We start from the raw sequence: 18,090 nt of genomic DNA, 5'->3' as shown, positions 1-18,090 counted from the left end.
CATGCACCCTTAATAATTTATGTCCCTTTTCCCAAATGATATAAAAATATTCCTTTCATCGTGGCCAACTGATTTTCAGGATAAGTGAAGTTATAACATTTAGGTACTGACTCAAATAAGCAGTTTGTTTGCTAGGTAATTTGACAGCAACAATCTCCAGATTGTCATCCACTGAGGTAAAAACAAGGTTCCTTTGAGAAGCAGATTTCATGTGCTAAGAGGAATGACAATCATGCCCATTTTCTCTTCAGCCACATAACATTTATTTTTCCATCCAAAGTCAGCTAGTTTCAATAATATAACTGGTCCTGACCACGCATGCGGACCAATCTACATGCTTCACCCACCAGTGAAACAGCACCCCCCTGCAGGAGTTTCAGATGACAGCCCAGGACAGCTGGACTGTCCCACTAAGGTGGCATTCGGGACTTCTCAGCATTACGACCAGTACTTCTTCCCCAGATCTGAGCCTGTGTGTGCCTCCTCCGTGAGATTTTTAAAATTAAAAAATAAAATGGAATAAGTACAATGGGAAGACTGTCCAAAAATGGAAGGACTTTCCCATTTCTATTCAACCTTTTCTTATTTTCTGCTGACTTTCCTTTCTCAAAATATAGGCAATCCTAAGAATGGAAAACTGTACTCCTCAAGGGGAAGTGGAGTATGATGACGTATAAAGATTCAGTTCCTAGTGAACGTTTCATACACAGGTACCTCCACACATGTTGGATGCAGGCACACTCACAAGTCACAAAGATGTAGCGAGAATTCCTAATGTTTTCAGGAAGCTGTGCTTTAAAGCTGGAAGAAAGGCAGCCTGAAGAGACAGGACAGCCTAGAGAAGCTACGACAGGCCTCAGATTTGCAGGCAGGGCTGGATCATCCCTACCCATAGTTGGCCCCCATATTTGAATTTCTAAACTCACTCAAATTTCACATATTTGCAATTTTGGCCTGGGAATACTAAGCATAGTACTAATGAGGGACTGATCCTTTATTTATTTTGGAGAGGGGAAAGGTACAAATACATTTGGAGAGGCTGACGCCATCAGTTATTTCTACACTAGTATGCATTAGTTCCAATTCCTTTCTCCTAAGTTTGTCAAGCTTGAACTCTCTGAAGAAAGGGAAATTTTTGTTAGATGGGGAAGTAGTGGGAAATGCTCACACATATAATTATCTAAGGCTAAGCTGGGCCCTAAGGTTATGGACAGAATGATGAGAAAATACTTGTGGGGAGAAGAATAGGTATTCAAGGGGGATGGGAAGAATGATTAAGATAAACCTGGCCTAATTTTTGTGTTTAGTCCCTAAAGGTCTTAGGCCACAGAGCTCTTGCTCCCTGAACTTTAAGCTCAACCAGATGGCACTGCAGTTACTGGCGTTCCGAGCTAGCTAGGTTTCTGAGAACCAGCCTACATTGCTTGTAAGGGGTGAATGCCTCCAAAGTCTCAAAACACTAGATTTTAAAGCAAACCTTTGCAGAGAGTTAGCCGTGGTCTGGAACCACATCCTGATAGCTCCAAAGGGAGTTAGGACAAAAGAGAATGCCAAATACAGGTGCAGATCCGAGGTACCCCTCAACCCCTCTACAGACAGCCTATAGGTATTTAGGCCTGAAAGAAAGCAAGCCAAGCAGGATGCAGAGACACACAGCAGGCAAGTGCTTGAGGCTTCCACCTCCCCAGTTCCTCTCACCAGCAGGAAAGAGGTAGCTGCACTCAACCCATTCCCAAAGGATATAAAAATCAATATTGGAAAAATGCAGCCCCATAAGAAAAAAAAATAACACAAAAAACAAACACAAAATCCCACAATAAACCTCCCCAGGTAACGTTCTGGTTTACTTAACAAAAATCACTTATTCACCGCATACTGGTTGCCATCAGGAAGAGGTCAAACAAAAGAATGTCACATTGACGTTCAGCTCTCAATGCCACACAGCACCGGGTTCTTTGGGGAATAGGGTTCATCCTAACAGAGAGGCTGTGTGTGATATGCCACGCTCTCAAACAGTGACAGTTTACAAACAGTCAATGCTTTCATGCTATCACATAATGGAAAATGAAATTCCGTTGACCAGAGAAAAATAACCTTAAGAATGAATTCAGAAGGGCTTTTCACACTTGAACATGAACTACAAAATGATGCTAAATATGAACTCACCCTAGCACTGTTTTCCCTACTATTATTTTGTGGGGTAGGGAGAAACAGGCCAGCTCTTACAGATGACCTGCAATGCTACAAAAATAAGCTCAACCCAGGCTTCTGTCTTTCTTCAATATGGAATTTTTAAATCCTACAGTATTAGCTGGAGAGGGGCAAAGGTAATGAACACACCCTATAATAAAAGTGAGAGGTTTTGCTCCGTACTCGTGATGTCCCCTGTCCTCGCCTCTTAAATGGAATCTAGTTCTGTGAGAACAGGGGGAGAAACTGCAACAGAGGTGCAGAATTCGTTGCCACTGGAGCAGCTCCAGTTCTCGCTGAGCATCTAGGCGGATTCTCTGGGAACTGCCGTTTCCATGTCATTTTATTTCACATGCTACAGTTTAGAATTTCTAAGGAGAAAGAGATCGTGCATCCGAACACTAAACCGGAATAAAAATGTACAGGAGATACTAAGAATAGGACAAAAACCTGCTAAGTCTAAAATATATAAACCCGCCACAGCCAACAAAATAAGGCTTCCAAGAAAAGGGGGTGGAGGTGCAAAGAGCCGGCTTCCCCTGAAGGGCCTGGCTGCAAGAATCCCGCTTTGGCCACTAAGCGGTTTTAGCAGAACCACAGATTCGTTCTGAGGGGGACAATTTGGATTCAGATTCAGCAAGAAGCAGAAAAGGTGCCGACGCGGCCAAGAACAGGGCTCCCTCTGCAAAGAATCCAAGCCCAAAGGAAACGCGGAAGGGATGGAGGAGAGAGACGCGGGAATGAGCAGGGAGTCTCTCCCGTCCTACGCTGGCGACTCAAGGGGGCATCGGCAGTCGGTGGGAGGCAGAGTGTGGTCTCCCAGCAGAGGCACGTGTGAGGACCTCCAGGCCAGTGTCAGTGGAGGGGGGCTCTGAAGGGTCTGCAGACGCGCCCTCCGGAACCATCGGGTTTCAGTGGCATCTATCCAGATGAGGTTAGTGGCCCAAATCCAAATGTCCCATTCCTCTGCCCCATCATCAGACGACGGGACAGGGACCCACCGTGACCCGGGTCCGCAGTGAGAGTCGGGGACCGCCCGAGACCAGAGGCCGCCCGAGTCTCGGCTCACTCCCCTCCTTGCGCCCTTCGCAGGGGCGGGCAGCCGGGCGGTCGCCGAGAGACATCTCGCGGCTACATCCGCGAGGGACTTCCCGCAGGGAAGTTCTCCCAGGCAGCCGGCGGGGCCGCAGGGGACTACGGAAAGGAGGGTGCAATGAGCCCGGGTCCCTCCGAGCTGAGTAGGGCCCGCAGTGGCCCAGGAGCGCTCGGTTCCGAACGCAAAAAAATGCCTCCCGCAAACTTTTCCCGTGGGCGCCGGAGGGCCTGGAGCTGGCGGAGAGCAGGGCGCGAGTCCAGACGGGGTCGGCCTGAAGGCAGCCGGCGTCTGGGCTTCGAGGGAAGGAACCGCAGCCGAGGCGGTGCCGGCCGCAGAAGGTGGGGCTGCCGCTCTCGGCTCGCGGCGCTCTAGCCGGGAAGTCGGGGCTCCGTGCCCCCGCGCGCTCCGAGCCCCGCGCCCGGCCCAGCGCAGCCTGAGAGTGGGGAGAGGCGGGCTCCGAGCAGCCGCCCCCGTCGCCGGCCGGGCCGGGCGGCGCGCGCTCACCTCGGTCTTCCAGCCCGTCGCTGAACTGGCCGCTCTCGCTGATCCGCACCTGCCGCTCCTCCTCCAGCTGGGGCTGCTCGCGCGCCGGAGAGCTCAGCGGGGCCGGGCCGGGGGCGGCGGCCGGGGGCGCGTGGCCCCGGGGCGGCGGCGGGACGGCGGGCCCCTGGGAGCTGCGGCGCTGGATGCCCGCGGCCGGCTGCATGGCGCGGGGCTGCGGATCCCGGCGGCGGCGACGACGAGCGCGGCGGGGACTCGAGTCAGAAGTGCGAGGCGCCGCGGCTCCGGCGGGCGCAGGAGCGCACGGACCGGCCGCGTGGACAGCGAGGGAGGGCTGGCGGGCGCCGCGGAGTGGAGGTGCACGGGCGGGGGCGGGGACGAGCGGAGAGCCGCGCGGCTCCGCGGCCGGTGGCGGAGGCTGGGGCCGCGTTGTCGCCGCCGCGCTCCGCCCCTGGGGGCAGGTGCGGGCGGCAGGGACCCGCCCCGAGGCCCGGGCGCGGGAGCTGGCGCACCGAGGCGGACGAGAGGGAGGCACCCAGCGTGGGGACCCACAGCGGGCCCCGGCAGAGCTTGGCTAGGGCGTAGCGGGGACCCGCCCCATCTGCGCCGCGGGATGGTGCCCAGAGGAGACCCCTCTCACTGGATTCCTCTGCTGTCCGCGAAGCCCGCGGCCGCGCATGGGTTGCAGACAGCGCCCCTAATTTGGCATCTTTCTCTTCTGGAGCTGCACAGGCTTCAGAGGCTGTACAGGGTCTTCGCCTGGGCCGCCATTCTCACTACTCATCCAGGGAAAAAGGGTTCATCTGTCCCCAAGCCCGTCGCTCTCCGTCCTTCTAGGAGCTTTAACACTCCTCCCAGTTTCTACCTGGAGCGCCCATTTAGCCAAGGATGGGGTATCTTTAGGACAGCGGGCGCTCTAGAAGATGCTTGAACTCCGAGGCTTCCCCATTTTGAGTCTTCCTGGGCATTTGTCCCATACAGTTCGCTCCCCTCTGCTCATCGTAAGTCTTGTGTGGTCTTCGGAAATCCATGGAAGCCTCCCTCCTACAAGAAGTCTCCCCACCTCTGACCCCTGCAGCTCTCAATTCATTTTGTGCGGTGGGGCTGGTCTCACCAGTGAGAGTCCACAGCAGGGCACACGCCAGCTCTCCTGATGCCCACAGAGGAGCAAAAGAGGACCTGCTGTTTAATAAATTCAGCTTGGATTTGTTGGGGCTCAGAAAAGTATACTCCAACGTATGGCACTTTGGTATGCTAAGTTTGAACCATAAAACTAAACAGGCCTCTGAAGCCGGCTTGGAAACAAAGTCTCTGTCTCCCGCCCGACTTTCTCCCCACTAAGCAATTCATAGAAACCAGAATTCCTCTTCCCCACGGTGGTCATACAACCTAGAAATAGTACTCCAACCGCCCTGGTCCCCTGCCTTTCTGTGTAGGAGCTGGCCATGAAGAACTACTCAGACCTACTTTGTCTGATAGTAGACAGCAGATCCTCATTCCAGAAGAGGTCCTGCTCTATACATGCTGCACAGACAGGCCAAGAAGAATCTGAACAGGCCTCGCTGGGTTCACCCGTCAGTCTATTACCATTAGATCACACCCTTTGTCCAATCACATTTCTATAGGGCTGTCCATTCTTCACTGAATCTAAGCATAAAAACAGGCAGTTTTCCCTGAGTCTTTCTATCTTCATTTCTGAAGGCTCCTGTATCACATAAAACTTTGATTCAATAAATTTGTTACGCTTTTCTCTTATTAACCTATCTTTTGTTCTAAGCATGTTAGCGGTGCCCCTTATGATGGGGAGGAAAGGTATCACACCTTTTCTGCCCCTACCGTTTCAATGGTGTCAACATCCAAGCTCTAGAGTCTGGCTTTCGACTTTAGATTGATTCAGTCTCTGAATTTAATCTGGGTACTCCAAAATGTCAATTCCTCATTTAAAGGAGTCCCCCTCATTTCTTGAAGAGTCACCCTTTTCCTTTTTCATGTCTGCTTTGCTTGTGATTGAAATGAGAGTAGGATTTCAATGCCTTTGTGGTGCACTGGAAATATCACCAGAAATGGGGAGAGGGGTCTTATTTTATTTTGTTGCTGCTGTTATTATTGTTGTTGCTGGATTGGAATGAGAAGATCTGAGTTGACCTTGACCAACCCACTTTACCTTGTTGACCACTAATTTCTTCAACTACAAACTGAAAGAGTTGAACTAGGTCATTTCAAAGATCCCTTCCTATTGCAAAGAAAAAGAAAAATGCTATGATTACTTGGATACAGACAATGAAAATCTCTACCCATTAATCCTGGTTCGATATATCCTCTAAGATAGAACATCCTTCAGATATATTTGCAGAGTCATCTCCTCCACTTTTTCCCTCCAGTCTGTCCCATTTAATCCCCCTATCCATGACTCTCAACTGGTTGGGGAGTCTAAGAACAAAAATACCCAAGCTTTGACTGCTAGAGATTCTGATATCATATTTAATGTAATCGTTCTGGGCTGAGACCTTGGCATGGGTATTTTGTAGGGCCCTTCCCCATTCTAAGAGTCATTTGGGGACTTAAAAAAAAATTATTCCTCCCTGACTCTCTGAGATTCTGTTTCAATAGATCTGGGGTCTGGCTGGGAACCTTCCTTTAAACCCCTCTCGCCCCCCCGGCCTCTAACACACATTCTGATGTCAATTATTCTGCAACCACCCTTTGTGATTACTCTCCACAATATGGACCATCTAGCTCTGTGCCCTTCACACACACACACACACACACACACACACACACACACAGTCTGCAGCAGATTCTCACCAGAAGAGCTGGTGTCATTATTCTTTCCTCTGGTTCCTCAGTTGGTTCTGTAAGTCCAGCACATCTCAAAGGTGAGTGTGCCAATGAACACCCGTAATTCTGAAAATGCTAATTCTAATTTAGTTGGTCTGGGATAGACGCTGTCAACCTAAAAGGAAGAGGCTGAGGCACAAAATATAATTGAAAGAATTTGCTTGAGCCCAAATGAGGACAGCTACCCAGGACATTTCTAAGCTGCCTTGAGGAGTGCTCCATTAGCCTCTGTTATAAGCAGGTTTTTAAAGGCAAAGGGAGCAAAGAGAAGGCTGATATAAAGTTGTGTGGCAGGCATCCTCATTGGTTTGCAGAGATAACTTGGGTTAGTGATTGGCTATAGATTGTTGAACTGTCGGGTAGGAGTTATGGTGTCCAGTGTATGGTCATTTTATGGCTACTTGGCATAAATTAGTCTAGAACCCACATAGTCAGTGGCTTCCAGCAATCATTATTTCACTCAAGGTTGTCACTTGCTGCTGTTTCATTCCAGTAAGTCTCTGGGGCTGATAATATAAAGGGGCTTGCATTCCTCAGATTAAAAGTTTCTTTTCTTTTTTTTGTTTTCCACCAGGCTGAGATTCTGTTTCTGAAAAACCTCCCGATGCTGCTGATGCTGCAGGTCTGAAGACCACACTTTGAGAAGCAAGGATCTAGGAGTCGTTTGTTATTCATGGAATAAATATATTTCCCATCATGTTCCAGCTGCCCTGATTAAACAAGCCACTATTGTCTTTTCCAGAAAGATTTCTCTGACTCCAGCTCCCCTCTGGGTGCTCCTTTTTCTAAACTGTAACTGATTAATAATTCACCATTTATTTCACGTGTGGAGCAGGGATAGTGGTGCTTTCCTGATGTGCATTCCTTCCTCACACACACCTGCCTGGGTGTCAGGGACACAGTGTCCCCTCAAACAATCGCTGCTGATTAACTGGAAGATAACACTAGCTTACATTTTTGGAGGACATACCATGGTGCCAGGCACCTAGCTAAGTGTTTTACATGCATTGTCTCCCTCATTCAGCTACTACTGTCCTCATTTCACAGATGAACAAATGCAGGCCCATCTGCCTTGTCCACCTCTGACCACCACCATAATCCACAGGGGTACTGCCCCCTAGGGGGCATTTTGGAAATTTGCAGGTACTTTCATTGGTCACAATGATGGGAGGAGGGGGCCCCTGACATTTAGTTGGGGGTGGCCCCAGATGCAGGAGACTGTCTGTTTCCCACATGGCTTTCATATGTCAGACCTGACCTTTGCTTCCGTTAAAATGTGCATCTCATTACATTGGAACTTTAACTTTGTTTTACATATAAACGCAAAATGTTTTTGCATCTTGTGAATACACACAGGACTTTCTGGAAATGCAACTACTGTATAAGTCCAGGAAGGGATGGTTCTCTGTTTACCACTTTGGAAAATCAGGACACAGAAGCCAGTTCCATTCATGGTATCTGTTTCAGCAATCAACACATATATGATGCCCACAGGCCCAGTAATTCCATATGTGTATACTTCTTCAGCTCCCGTTTCAAAATAACAGTAATATAAAGAAAAAGTGTAAAAAAATTCCAGAGTGCCTGTCTCTCTGTTCTTAAATTATAAATTGGTACAAATATCTGACTACTTATTTATGACCTCTGGTGTAGCTCTGAGTGAGCATTTAAATATTAATTATGTATTGCTTTACTTTTATTCCTCCTCTATTATCATGCAGATCATTATATTGATTTTTCAACTATGTGTATATACATTAGCCATGAATTCATTTCATAATCACAATAGTGAATAATCTAAAACAGTTGGGGCCGGGCACCATGGTTCACGCCTGTAATCCCAGCACTTTGGGGGGCCAAGGCGAGAGGATCACTTGAGGCCAGGAGTTCAAGACCAGCCTGTCAACATGGTGAAACCCTGTCTCTACCAAAAATGCAAAAATTAGCCAGGCCTGGCGCCGCACACCTGTAATCCCAGCTACTCGGGAGGCTGAGGCAAGAGAATTGCTTAACCCAGGAAGCAGAGGCTGCAGTGAGCCAAGATTGTGCCACTGCACTCCCGCCTGGGCGACAGAGCTAGACTTCATCTCAAAAAATAAATAAGTCAGTAAATAAATAACCAAACAAAACAGTTGGTATAAAAAGGGAGACTGGACCATTACAACCAAGAAGATCCTGAGGAGACACAACCACTAGCTGAAATACGGCATTGTGGATGAGATCCTGGAACAGAAAAAGGACATTAGGCAAAAATCAAGGAATTCTGAATAAAGTATTGACCTCAGTTAGTAATGTCTCAGTTATGGTTTACTACTTGTAAAAAACTGTGCACTCACGTGAGATATTAGTAATGGCGACACTGGGTGCAAGGTGCATGGAACTTTCTAATCTTCTCAACTTTATGCAAATATATAACTGTTCTAAAAAAGAAAAGCTGAGGAGAGGCTTCAAGATGGCTGATTAGAAGCATTTCATCCCTGCCTCTTCCACTTAGTGTGTATAGACAGTCATACTTTGAATACACCATCCAAGAGAGAATGTCAGAATTCAACAGAGAAGTAACAAGAAATACCAGAAAGCAGGTAAGAAGGGAGGGAGACAGCCTGTCTGGAGGGGATGAACTGGGAGCAGGAGTAACTTCCCAAGGCACAGAAAGGAAGGATGAGTGACTTCCAGAGGCCCACATCCCCACCATGAAATCCTACAATCCTGCCACAAGAGAGCCCCTCAACCCTCCCAACTCCTGAAACTCACACAGGGAGCCGCGAGGAGATCATGGGATGGAACCGCCCCAGGGAGGGAGCTCACATTGGGTCCCACACCCTTTCTGAGCCTAAGCAGCTATGGCAAGGTGCCATTTTCAGACCTAGCCTTTGGCAGACTACATACTATCCTGCGGCCCAGCAATGCCAAGGCTGAGGCATTACAGAGACTCTGTTGCTGCTGGGACTGGGGAGCAAGCTGGAAGTTGTCCCACAACCAGAGCTAAAAAGAAGCAAGGTGTGGGCAGCAGCTGTTGGTGCCAAGAAGTGAGTGCCACTGGGACAGAGACTGGGATGCAAGCAGGGTGTGGGATGCTGCTTGGTCTTAGTCGCCAGCTGGGTGGGAGCTCCTACAGCCAGGAAGGGGCATAAACTACGAACAGGCTACTACTGCTGGAGTGGGGAACAAGCCCTACTGGAACTGAAGCCTGAGAGAGATGTGCTTTCCCTACCTTCTGGCCCAGGCTGTGACCACTGAGGATGATCCCACCCTCTCCAGTGGCAGGGCCTCAGTGCAGCTGCTACCACCCTTTACCCGAGCACTCCACCTGAGGATCACCATGCCCCTGCCACCCATGTCATCCAGGCTAGTCTTGAACTCCTGACCTCAAGTGATCTGCCCGCCTCAGCCTCCTAAAGTGTTGTGACTACAGGTGTGAGCCACCATGCCCCGCTGCAGAAAAGATAACTATTGGGTACTGCACTTAATACCTGGATGATGAAATAATCGGTACAACATCCCTGGTGACACGTGTTTACCTATGTAAAAAACCTTCACCTGTACCCCCAAGCCTAAAATAAAAGTTAAAAAAATAAACAATAAAGGAAAGTAATGTATAGGTAAGAGCACATGGTCATAAAACCCGACAGCGGAAAGACTGTAAGAAATCGAGTGGTATCTTTTCTGTTCTTATCTATTTTTTAACATTTTTAGTAAATGTCCCCAGAGCCCTAATTTCAGGAATATACATAGGAAAAAGAAGAAAGACCAAGAAGTCAAAGGAAGCACATTAGACATAAGAGCCTCCACTGGAACGTCACAGTTATCTCTGGTGGAGCCACTTGCTAAGGGTCATGAGTGTTCTAATGAAACTGCATGTAAGAAATCACATAGTCCTCATGGTCCTATAAATCAGATATGGTATTATTAGTATCCCAGTTGTGAAGATAAGGAAACTGAGTCTCACTCCTGAGGTCCGCTTTTATCCACTACCATGCACAGCCTCTATGGAAGAATCTACAGATGGCCAAGAGCATGACTTCTACACCTGATACAGCTCCATGAGATTTCAGGTTAAGGCATATGGTTACTTTACTTCGCTTCTTGTATGGACTCTGGAAAACCAAATATAAACATATTCATCTTTTGCATGTCTTGAAGAAACATAAGCAACACTCGAGAGCTAGGGTGCGGCACCCTTGCAGGCATGGACTCCAGGGCTGGGGCTGAGTGAGCACCTGTCCAGTGCTGGAGTATCTAAGCTGGCTGCCAAGGCCAACTCTGACAGCATTTATAGGAAGGGCTCTAAGATCTTCACTCGGAAAGAGGGAAGTGTGTGTATGTCCACATGCCTGAAGGTGTGAATCTTAAATTTATGAACTCCCTTTATCATGGAAAAAAAAGTATAAACTTGAGATATGACTATAGAGCATTCAGAGAAATATCATGTTGATTATAGCATTCTTAAGAGGCTTCATTTGGAAAATACACATACAAAAAGAATGTTTAAATGTCCTTTCAGCCTTTAAGAGACTTGCGGTCTAAACAGAATGGCATAGTTCTGCATTACCAGCCTTTACTGTGCATTCTCATCAGCAGTGGGTCTCAACTTTACAATCACCAGGGACAGGGCAACAAACTCACCCTGGTTGGCCAGACACATTCCTGGTTTTAGCACTGAAAATTCCATGTCCTGGAAAATTCTCTTAGTCCCAGGGAAATTGAGACAGTTAGTCACCTTATTGGGATGCTTTAAAAAATCTTCATGTTCAAGCCAACCCACCCCTGACAAAAGGCTCAGAATCTCTGGGGGTGGGACCCAGGCTTCAATGTTTCCGAAAGATCTCCAAGTGATTCCAGTGTACAGCAAAGCACAAGAAAGCCCTGCTCAAGGGCAGGGCTTCTTAACCTGAAAGTACACAAGAATCACCTAGCAATCTTGGTAAAATGCAGATTTTAATTCCGCAGGTCTGGAGTGGGGTCCAATTTTCTGCAGTTATAACAAGCTCCCTGGTGATGCCAGTGCTGCTGGTGTACAGACCAGCCTCTGAATGGCAAGGATCTGGAAAACACAAGCAGTATGCTTTATTTCTACTTTGAAAGAATCTATAATACAGTCAGGAAGAGAAGGATGTCAGGACGAAATTAACAAAAGGGGGAAAATCAAATAAAACATAAGTAGCTAGTAATGCAGTAAGGAGAGGGAGCAGGTTCTAAGACACATTATTTTCTTGGATTCCTTACTACACTGACTACACATAGTGGGTATTTGACACATATAATCTGGAAACGCTTTATGGTGGTGAGTTCTAACACTGACTTACAAGGGTGGAAGGGCATCCCAGGAAAAGGCAATGGTGGGCATAAAAATAAGCTAAAATAAGCTAAAACTTTGTTAAGTGTACAAATCCACAGTTTTCTCTGAGTAATGCTTAATTGTGGGGGAAGAAAAGAATTTGGATGGGGCATATTGAAGGAACTTCTGCAGTGACTGGGAGAGTTGTATTTCTTGATTTGGGTGGTACTTGCTTCATAACGATTTATTAAGCCATGCATTTGATTTCTGTGATTTTTAGTATCTGTGTTTTTACAATACTATTTTACAATAAAAATATTTATAAAAATGTTTATCTGGAACGACCACATATATTGGGAGGGATAGGTCTGCTTTGGCTAAACAGTTTGTACTGAAACCGGTCAGAGGTTGCTAGGGGCTACTGACTATGCAGAACTAATGAGTCATCTCACTCAGCTCCATGGAAAATGTCACAGATATGGAGGAGTAGGGGACCAAAAAGAATAAAGAACAAAGTCAGCTGAATCTGATATGGGAAAAGGGAGTAACATACGCTCAAAAAATTGTTTCATTTTCTTCTGCTCACATATCAAAAAAAAATGATGGCATCTACTCTCCATGATTTTCTTCCTACCCCTCTGGCCTCTTGCCTCAGACCCACAAATCCAATTGTCCTTGAACATCTCCTGCTGAGTAAGCCCACTCCCCAAATTCAATATGTCCAAAAGCAGAATCCCAAAATCTATACATCTTCAACCTCCCTTTATTGGAGAATTTCAGCACCATCCGCCATATCATCTCAACCCAGGATCCGAGAAATACCTCCCCTTGACTTTACTCTTCCTCACACCTTGAAAGCGGCAGGTGACCAACCTCTGATCATTCCACCTTCTTGCCACCCCTTAGATCATTGCCACCCACAAAGGGGCTCTGATTTTTCCCTCTCTCTCTATTGATACTCTATGCGTACTTCCATTGCAGCCCTTATAACACTGTACTTCTCTAATTTTGTTAATATACCAATTTCTTTCTGCATGACGGAAAATTTCTTGAGGCAAGAACAGTTTATTCATCTTAGTGTTTCAGGCATCTACCAGAATGGAGGCAGAGTGTAAGTGCCCAGAAAAAAGAAAAGGTTGTTGAAGGAACAAATGAGTAAATGCTTAGTTGCTGTCTTCAAGCCTTAGATAATTGAGCTGACCAGGTCATTTGTGACTGACTTCACATCCAGCCACTGAAGCAGTTCCCAGAGATTGCCTCTTCCTCCTAAGCCTCCTCCCTTCCCCCTCCATCAGTAGAAAAATAAAGAGAAACCTATGGTCTAGCTTCGAAACTGCTAAGACGGGCGAACTTTCAGGGGAAAAAAAAAATGTAACTTTATACCATCCTCCTAAAGATGACGGACAACTTTCCCTTCCCATCTCGTATGTACAGTGTGGCAGATGCTGTTGAGATTACATGATTTCAAATCTGACACATGTTTTAACCCCTCTCTAAAAGCCAGCAATATTTTATATAAACATTTTATTGAAGTTTAACGCACATGTAAGAGGGCACACAAATCTTAAGGTTACACTCAACAAATGTTCACCAAGTGAACACACACAGAAACATTTCCATAAACAGAGTATGATCCATACCCCTAAAGTGTCTCCTTTGTTCCCCTCCATGCACTAAGCCCACCCCGCCCAAGACTAGATGAAAATATTTCCAAATTTGCTTTGGCACAAACTATTTTGTGAAAAGTTTCTGTATTTTACTCTCCATTTATTTTGAAAAGTTTTTAATTCTAAAAGAAAGCAACCTATGCTCACTGTAAAAAGTTAAAACTTAACAGAAGTACAAAACTGTAGAAAGTGAGAGTTTCCCTATCAACCCTCTGCTCAACCCCCCATTCCACCAGCACCATTCCCAAGGTTAAAAACTTGTAACAGTTTGGGGCATTTATCAGTTCAAACCATGTTACCAGTAAGGAAAAGCTCAATTCAAAGTGGACAAAACAGTAAAACAATGTATTGCCTCTCATAATTTACTTAATCATTTTCTGAGTGAATGAACATTTGTTTCCAATGTTTTGCCATTACAAACAATGCCACGTTGACCATTTCATTTTGAACACTTTAAACAGAAAATGCAAAGAGATCTTGAAAGTCCAGAGTTTGGGCAGGCTTTGGGATTTGTTTAATTCAGTCACTCAACTATGTCATCAAAGACTCCGTTTCTACCTCCTTGCTCTGCTTCCAAGATACCAGCTGCATCCTGAGGCTGGCTCACTTCAGGTTGAATCATAGCTGACAACAGGGCTACATATTTTATCAGAGAGAAGTGGGTAGGGAGGGAAAGAAAAGGAAGAGAGGGAAGAGAGAGAAACGCAACAACAGTGGAGTGAAAGTCCTAGGCTTCATTCTGATTGGATCAAATTTGGTTATATGCCTACTTACAAGCCAATCATTAAAGCCTGAGGAATGTCAAGTAATAATTGGAACAGTTCCCATTCCTGAATCAATCTCTCTGGCAAAAAGGATGGGATTATCCTAATTGATTCCAACAATAGGACCAACCTCTGAAGAATGAGGGGTTACTTCCACCCAAACCAAATAAATGACTAGTACCTGATGGGGTACAGTTGGAATGGAGACTGGGAAGGCCACCATATTATTCATTGCTGTAAATATTCTTTGAGGCCATTTTTTGCACATATATATATATATATATATATATACACACACACACACACAGACACACACAGTTAATTTTTAACTATCATAGAATCACACTATTCTGCAACTCACACTATTCTGCACCTTTATATACATATAAATCTACCTCACCTTTTATAGGTGCAAGATACTCCACTGTATGAGTGAACAATAATTTATTTAACTATTTCCCTGACGAACATTTAGATTGTTTTAAATGTATCTTCTGCAAAAATTCTACATTGACCATTTCATTCTGAACAAGATCTTAAACAGAAAATGTAAAGTAATTTTTGGAAGAGATACAGTCATCCCTTGGTACTGGGGGATTGGTTCCAGGACCCTCGTGGATACCAAAATCCATGGAAGCCCAGTCCATTCCCCTGCCTGCAAGCTCAAATTGACTTAAACACATGCAAGCTCTTAGCTAGAACATCACCTGGAGGCAATTTAGAGCTTTAATACAAAATATTTAATATGGAGAATTTTCCATGAAATAACTTATCTATTGCATTCAACTGTAAACACGATTCTTTCTTTACTCTTTGCTGTAATATTTTACTTGTAGTTTTTATTATAACTTTTTTCCCTTTTCCTCATCTTCCTGACAGAGAATCAACTGAGTCCCTGAAGGAGGTGCTCCAGTGACCTCCTCCGTCCTGTCGGAGGCTTCCTGAAGACCTGCGTTCTCACCTGCCCTTGATGGAAACCTTCTATTCCTCTGATCTATTTTCCTGTGGGTATCAGGGCCTATATGTCTCGATCTCCCTTTCCAGCTCTAAGATATCAGTTATGGGCTGCATTGTGTCTCCACAAAATTCATATGTTGAAGCTGACATGATTTGGATCTTTGTCCCTGCCCAAATCCCATGTTGAACGGTTATACTCAATGTTGGAGGCAGGGCCTGGAGGAAGGTGATTGGATCATGGGGGTGGATTTCTCATGAACGGTTTAGCACTGTTCCCTTTGTGATTAGTTCTCATGAGATTCGGTTGTTTAAAAATGTGTCGCACCTCCCTCCTCTCTCTCTTGCTCCTGCTCCAGCCATGCAATGTGTGCTTTCCCTTTGCCTTCTGCCATGATTGAAAGTTTCCTGAGGCCTCCCCAGAAGCCAAGAAGATGCCGTCATGCTTCCTGTACAGCCTTCAGAACCGTGTGCCAATTAAAATTCTTCCCTTAATAAACTACCAAGCCTCGGGTATTTCTTTATAGCAGTGTGAGAATGGACTAATACAAAGCCCTAACCCCCGGTACATCAGAATGTGACTGTATTTGGAGACAGGGCCTTTAAAGAGATAATTAAGGTGAAACGAGGTCACTAGGGTAGGCTCTTGTGACTGGTATCTTTATAAGAAGAGATGAGGACACAGACACCCACAGAGGGAAGACCCTGTGAAAACACAGGGAGGAACAGCCACCCACAAGCCAAAGAAATGGCCTTAGAAGGAAGCAATCCTGTGGATACCTTGATCTTGGACTTCCAGCATCCAAAACTGAGGGAAAATAAATTCCTGTTGTTTAAGCCCCCGGTGCGTGGTTTTTGCTATGGCAGCCCTAGTAGACGAATACAGTGCCCAAGCCCAAGTGTGCTGTGGAAACCCCTGAATGGTCCAGAAGGAGCCTCCTTGCTCCTTGCTTGTTCCATTGCTGTCTGGGTGGCTCCTAGGCCCCTTCTTCCCTGTGTCTTCCTGGCCTCTGATGGGTGTTCCCTCCAGTTCTGCTTCCCCCAGGTTCTGCCCACCAGTCTGCTTAGAGTTGGTGCTTACTTCCTTTATTTGGTGCCTGTAGATGAATGGTTTTCCAATCCTGCAGGGCTTAAGGCTCACTGCTTTGTGAATTCAGATTCCCAGACCACGGCTCCAGAGATGCAGACTCACTAGTTCAGCGATGGGGCTGGGAAACCTGCACTTTTAACAAACACTCTCAGGTAATTCTGAGGGAAATGACCACACTTTGAGAAACACCACTGAAGACATGTCCTCTTTCCTGTTTCTCTCACCTGGTGGCCTGCCACCTTGACGGCACGTGAGATTCACCTGGGGAGCTCTTTAGAACACCCATGCCCAAGCCCACCTTAGATATTCTGGGTTAATTAGTCTGGGATGAGGCCTGGGCATAGGTATTTTTTTCCCATAGGTAATTGGGGTATAGGTAGTGTTTGGTTGTGTGTGTGTATATATATATATATATCAAAAATATATATACACACATATATATATCAAAATAAATATATATACATATATATATATATATATATATATTTTTTTTTTTTTTTGAGACGGAGTCTCGCTCTGTCACCCAGGTTGGAGTGCAGTGGTGCGATCTCAGCTCACTGCGAGCTCCACCTCCCAGGTTCACGCCATTCTCCTGCCTCAGCCTCCTGAGTAGCTGGGACTACAGGCACCCACCACCACGCCCAGCTAATTTTTTGTATTTTTTAGTAGAGACTGGGTTTCACCGTGTTAGCCAGGATGGTCTTGATCTTCTGATCTTGTGATCTGCCCACCTCAGCCTCCCAAAATGCTGGGATTACAGGCATGAGCCACCGCACCTGGCCATGAGTAAGTTCTTTAGTGGTAATTTGTGCAATTTTGGTGCACCCATAACCCGAGTAGTACACACTGCACCCTATTTGTAGTCTTTTATCCCTTGCCCCTCCCACCCTTCCCCCAAAGTCCCCAAAGTCCGTTGTATCATTCTTACGCCTTTGCATCCTCATAGCTTAGCTCCCACATATCAGTGAGAACATACTATGTTTGGTTTTCCATTCCTGAGTTACTTCACTTGGAATAACAGTCTCCAATCTCATCCAGGTTGCTGCAAATGCCATTAATTCATTCCTTTTTATGGCTGAGTAGTATTCCATCATGTATGTATAACATAGTTTCTTCATCCACTCATTGATTGATGGGCGCTTGGGTTGGTTCTACAATTTTGCCATTGTGAACTGTGCTGCTATAAACATACATATGCAAGTATCTTTTTCGTATAATGACTTATTTTCCTCTGGGTAGATACCCAGTAGTGGGATTACTGTATCCAATGGTAGTTCTATTTTTAGTTCTTTAAGGAATCTCCACACTGTTTTCCATAATGGCTGTACTAGTTTACATTCCCATCAGCAGTGTAGACGTGTTCCTTGGTCACCGCATCCATGCCAACATCTACAGTTTTTAAAATTTTTTGATTACGGCCATTCTTGCAGGAGTAAGGTGGTATCGCATTATGGTTTTGATTTGCATTTCCCTGATCATTAGTGACATTGAGCATTCTTTCATATGTTTGTTGGCCATATGTATGTCTTCTTTTGAGAACTGTCTATTCATGTCTTTAGCCCACTTTTTGATGGGATTGTTTGTTTTATTCTTACTGATTTGTTTTGAGTTTGTTGTAGATACTGGATATTATTCTTTTGTCAGATGTATAGACTGTGAAGGCTTTCTCCCACTCTGTGGGTTGCCTGTTTACTCCGCTTACTGTTCCTTTT

General features: G+C 45.9%; 2 protein-coding genes across 2 annotated transcripts in view; one reads left to right on the top strand and one right to left on the bottom strand.

The window, feature by feature from the left end:
• Positions 1 to 4,057, bottom strand: part of TMEM163 (transmembrane protein 163) — a 259,583-nt gene extending 255,526 nt beyond the window's left edge. Inside the window, exon 1 of the mRNA XM_050751007.1 lies at positions 3,791 to 4,057. Within this exon, the coding sequence (XP_050606964.1) occupies positions 3,791 to 3,992 (202 nt within the window). The 5' untranslated portion in view covers positions 3,993 to 4,057. The remainder of the gene's footprint in view (positions 1 to 3,790) is intronic.
• RAB3GAP1 (RAB3 GTPase activating protein catalytic subunit 1) overlaps positions 1 to 18,090 on the top strand; it is a 1,043,110-nt gene that overhangs the window by 580,397 nt on the left and 444,623 nt on the right. The gene's annotated exons all lie outside the window — the stretch shown is intronic.

Source organism: Macaca thibetana, chromosome 12 (assembly GCF_024542745.1).
Source record: "Macaca thibetana thibetana isolate TM-01 chromosome 12, ASM2454274v1, whole genome shotgun sequence".
NCBI classification, from domain to species: domain Eukaryota; kingdom Metazoa; phylum Chordata; class Mammalia; order Primates; family Cercopithecidae; genus Macaca; species Macaca thibetana.
This window is presented reverse-complemented; position numbering and strand designations above follow the sequence as displayed.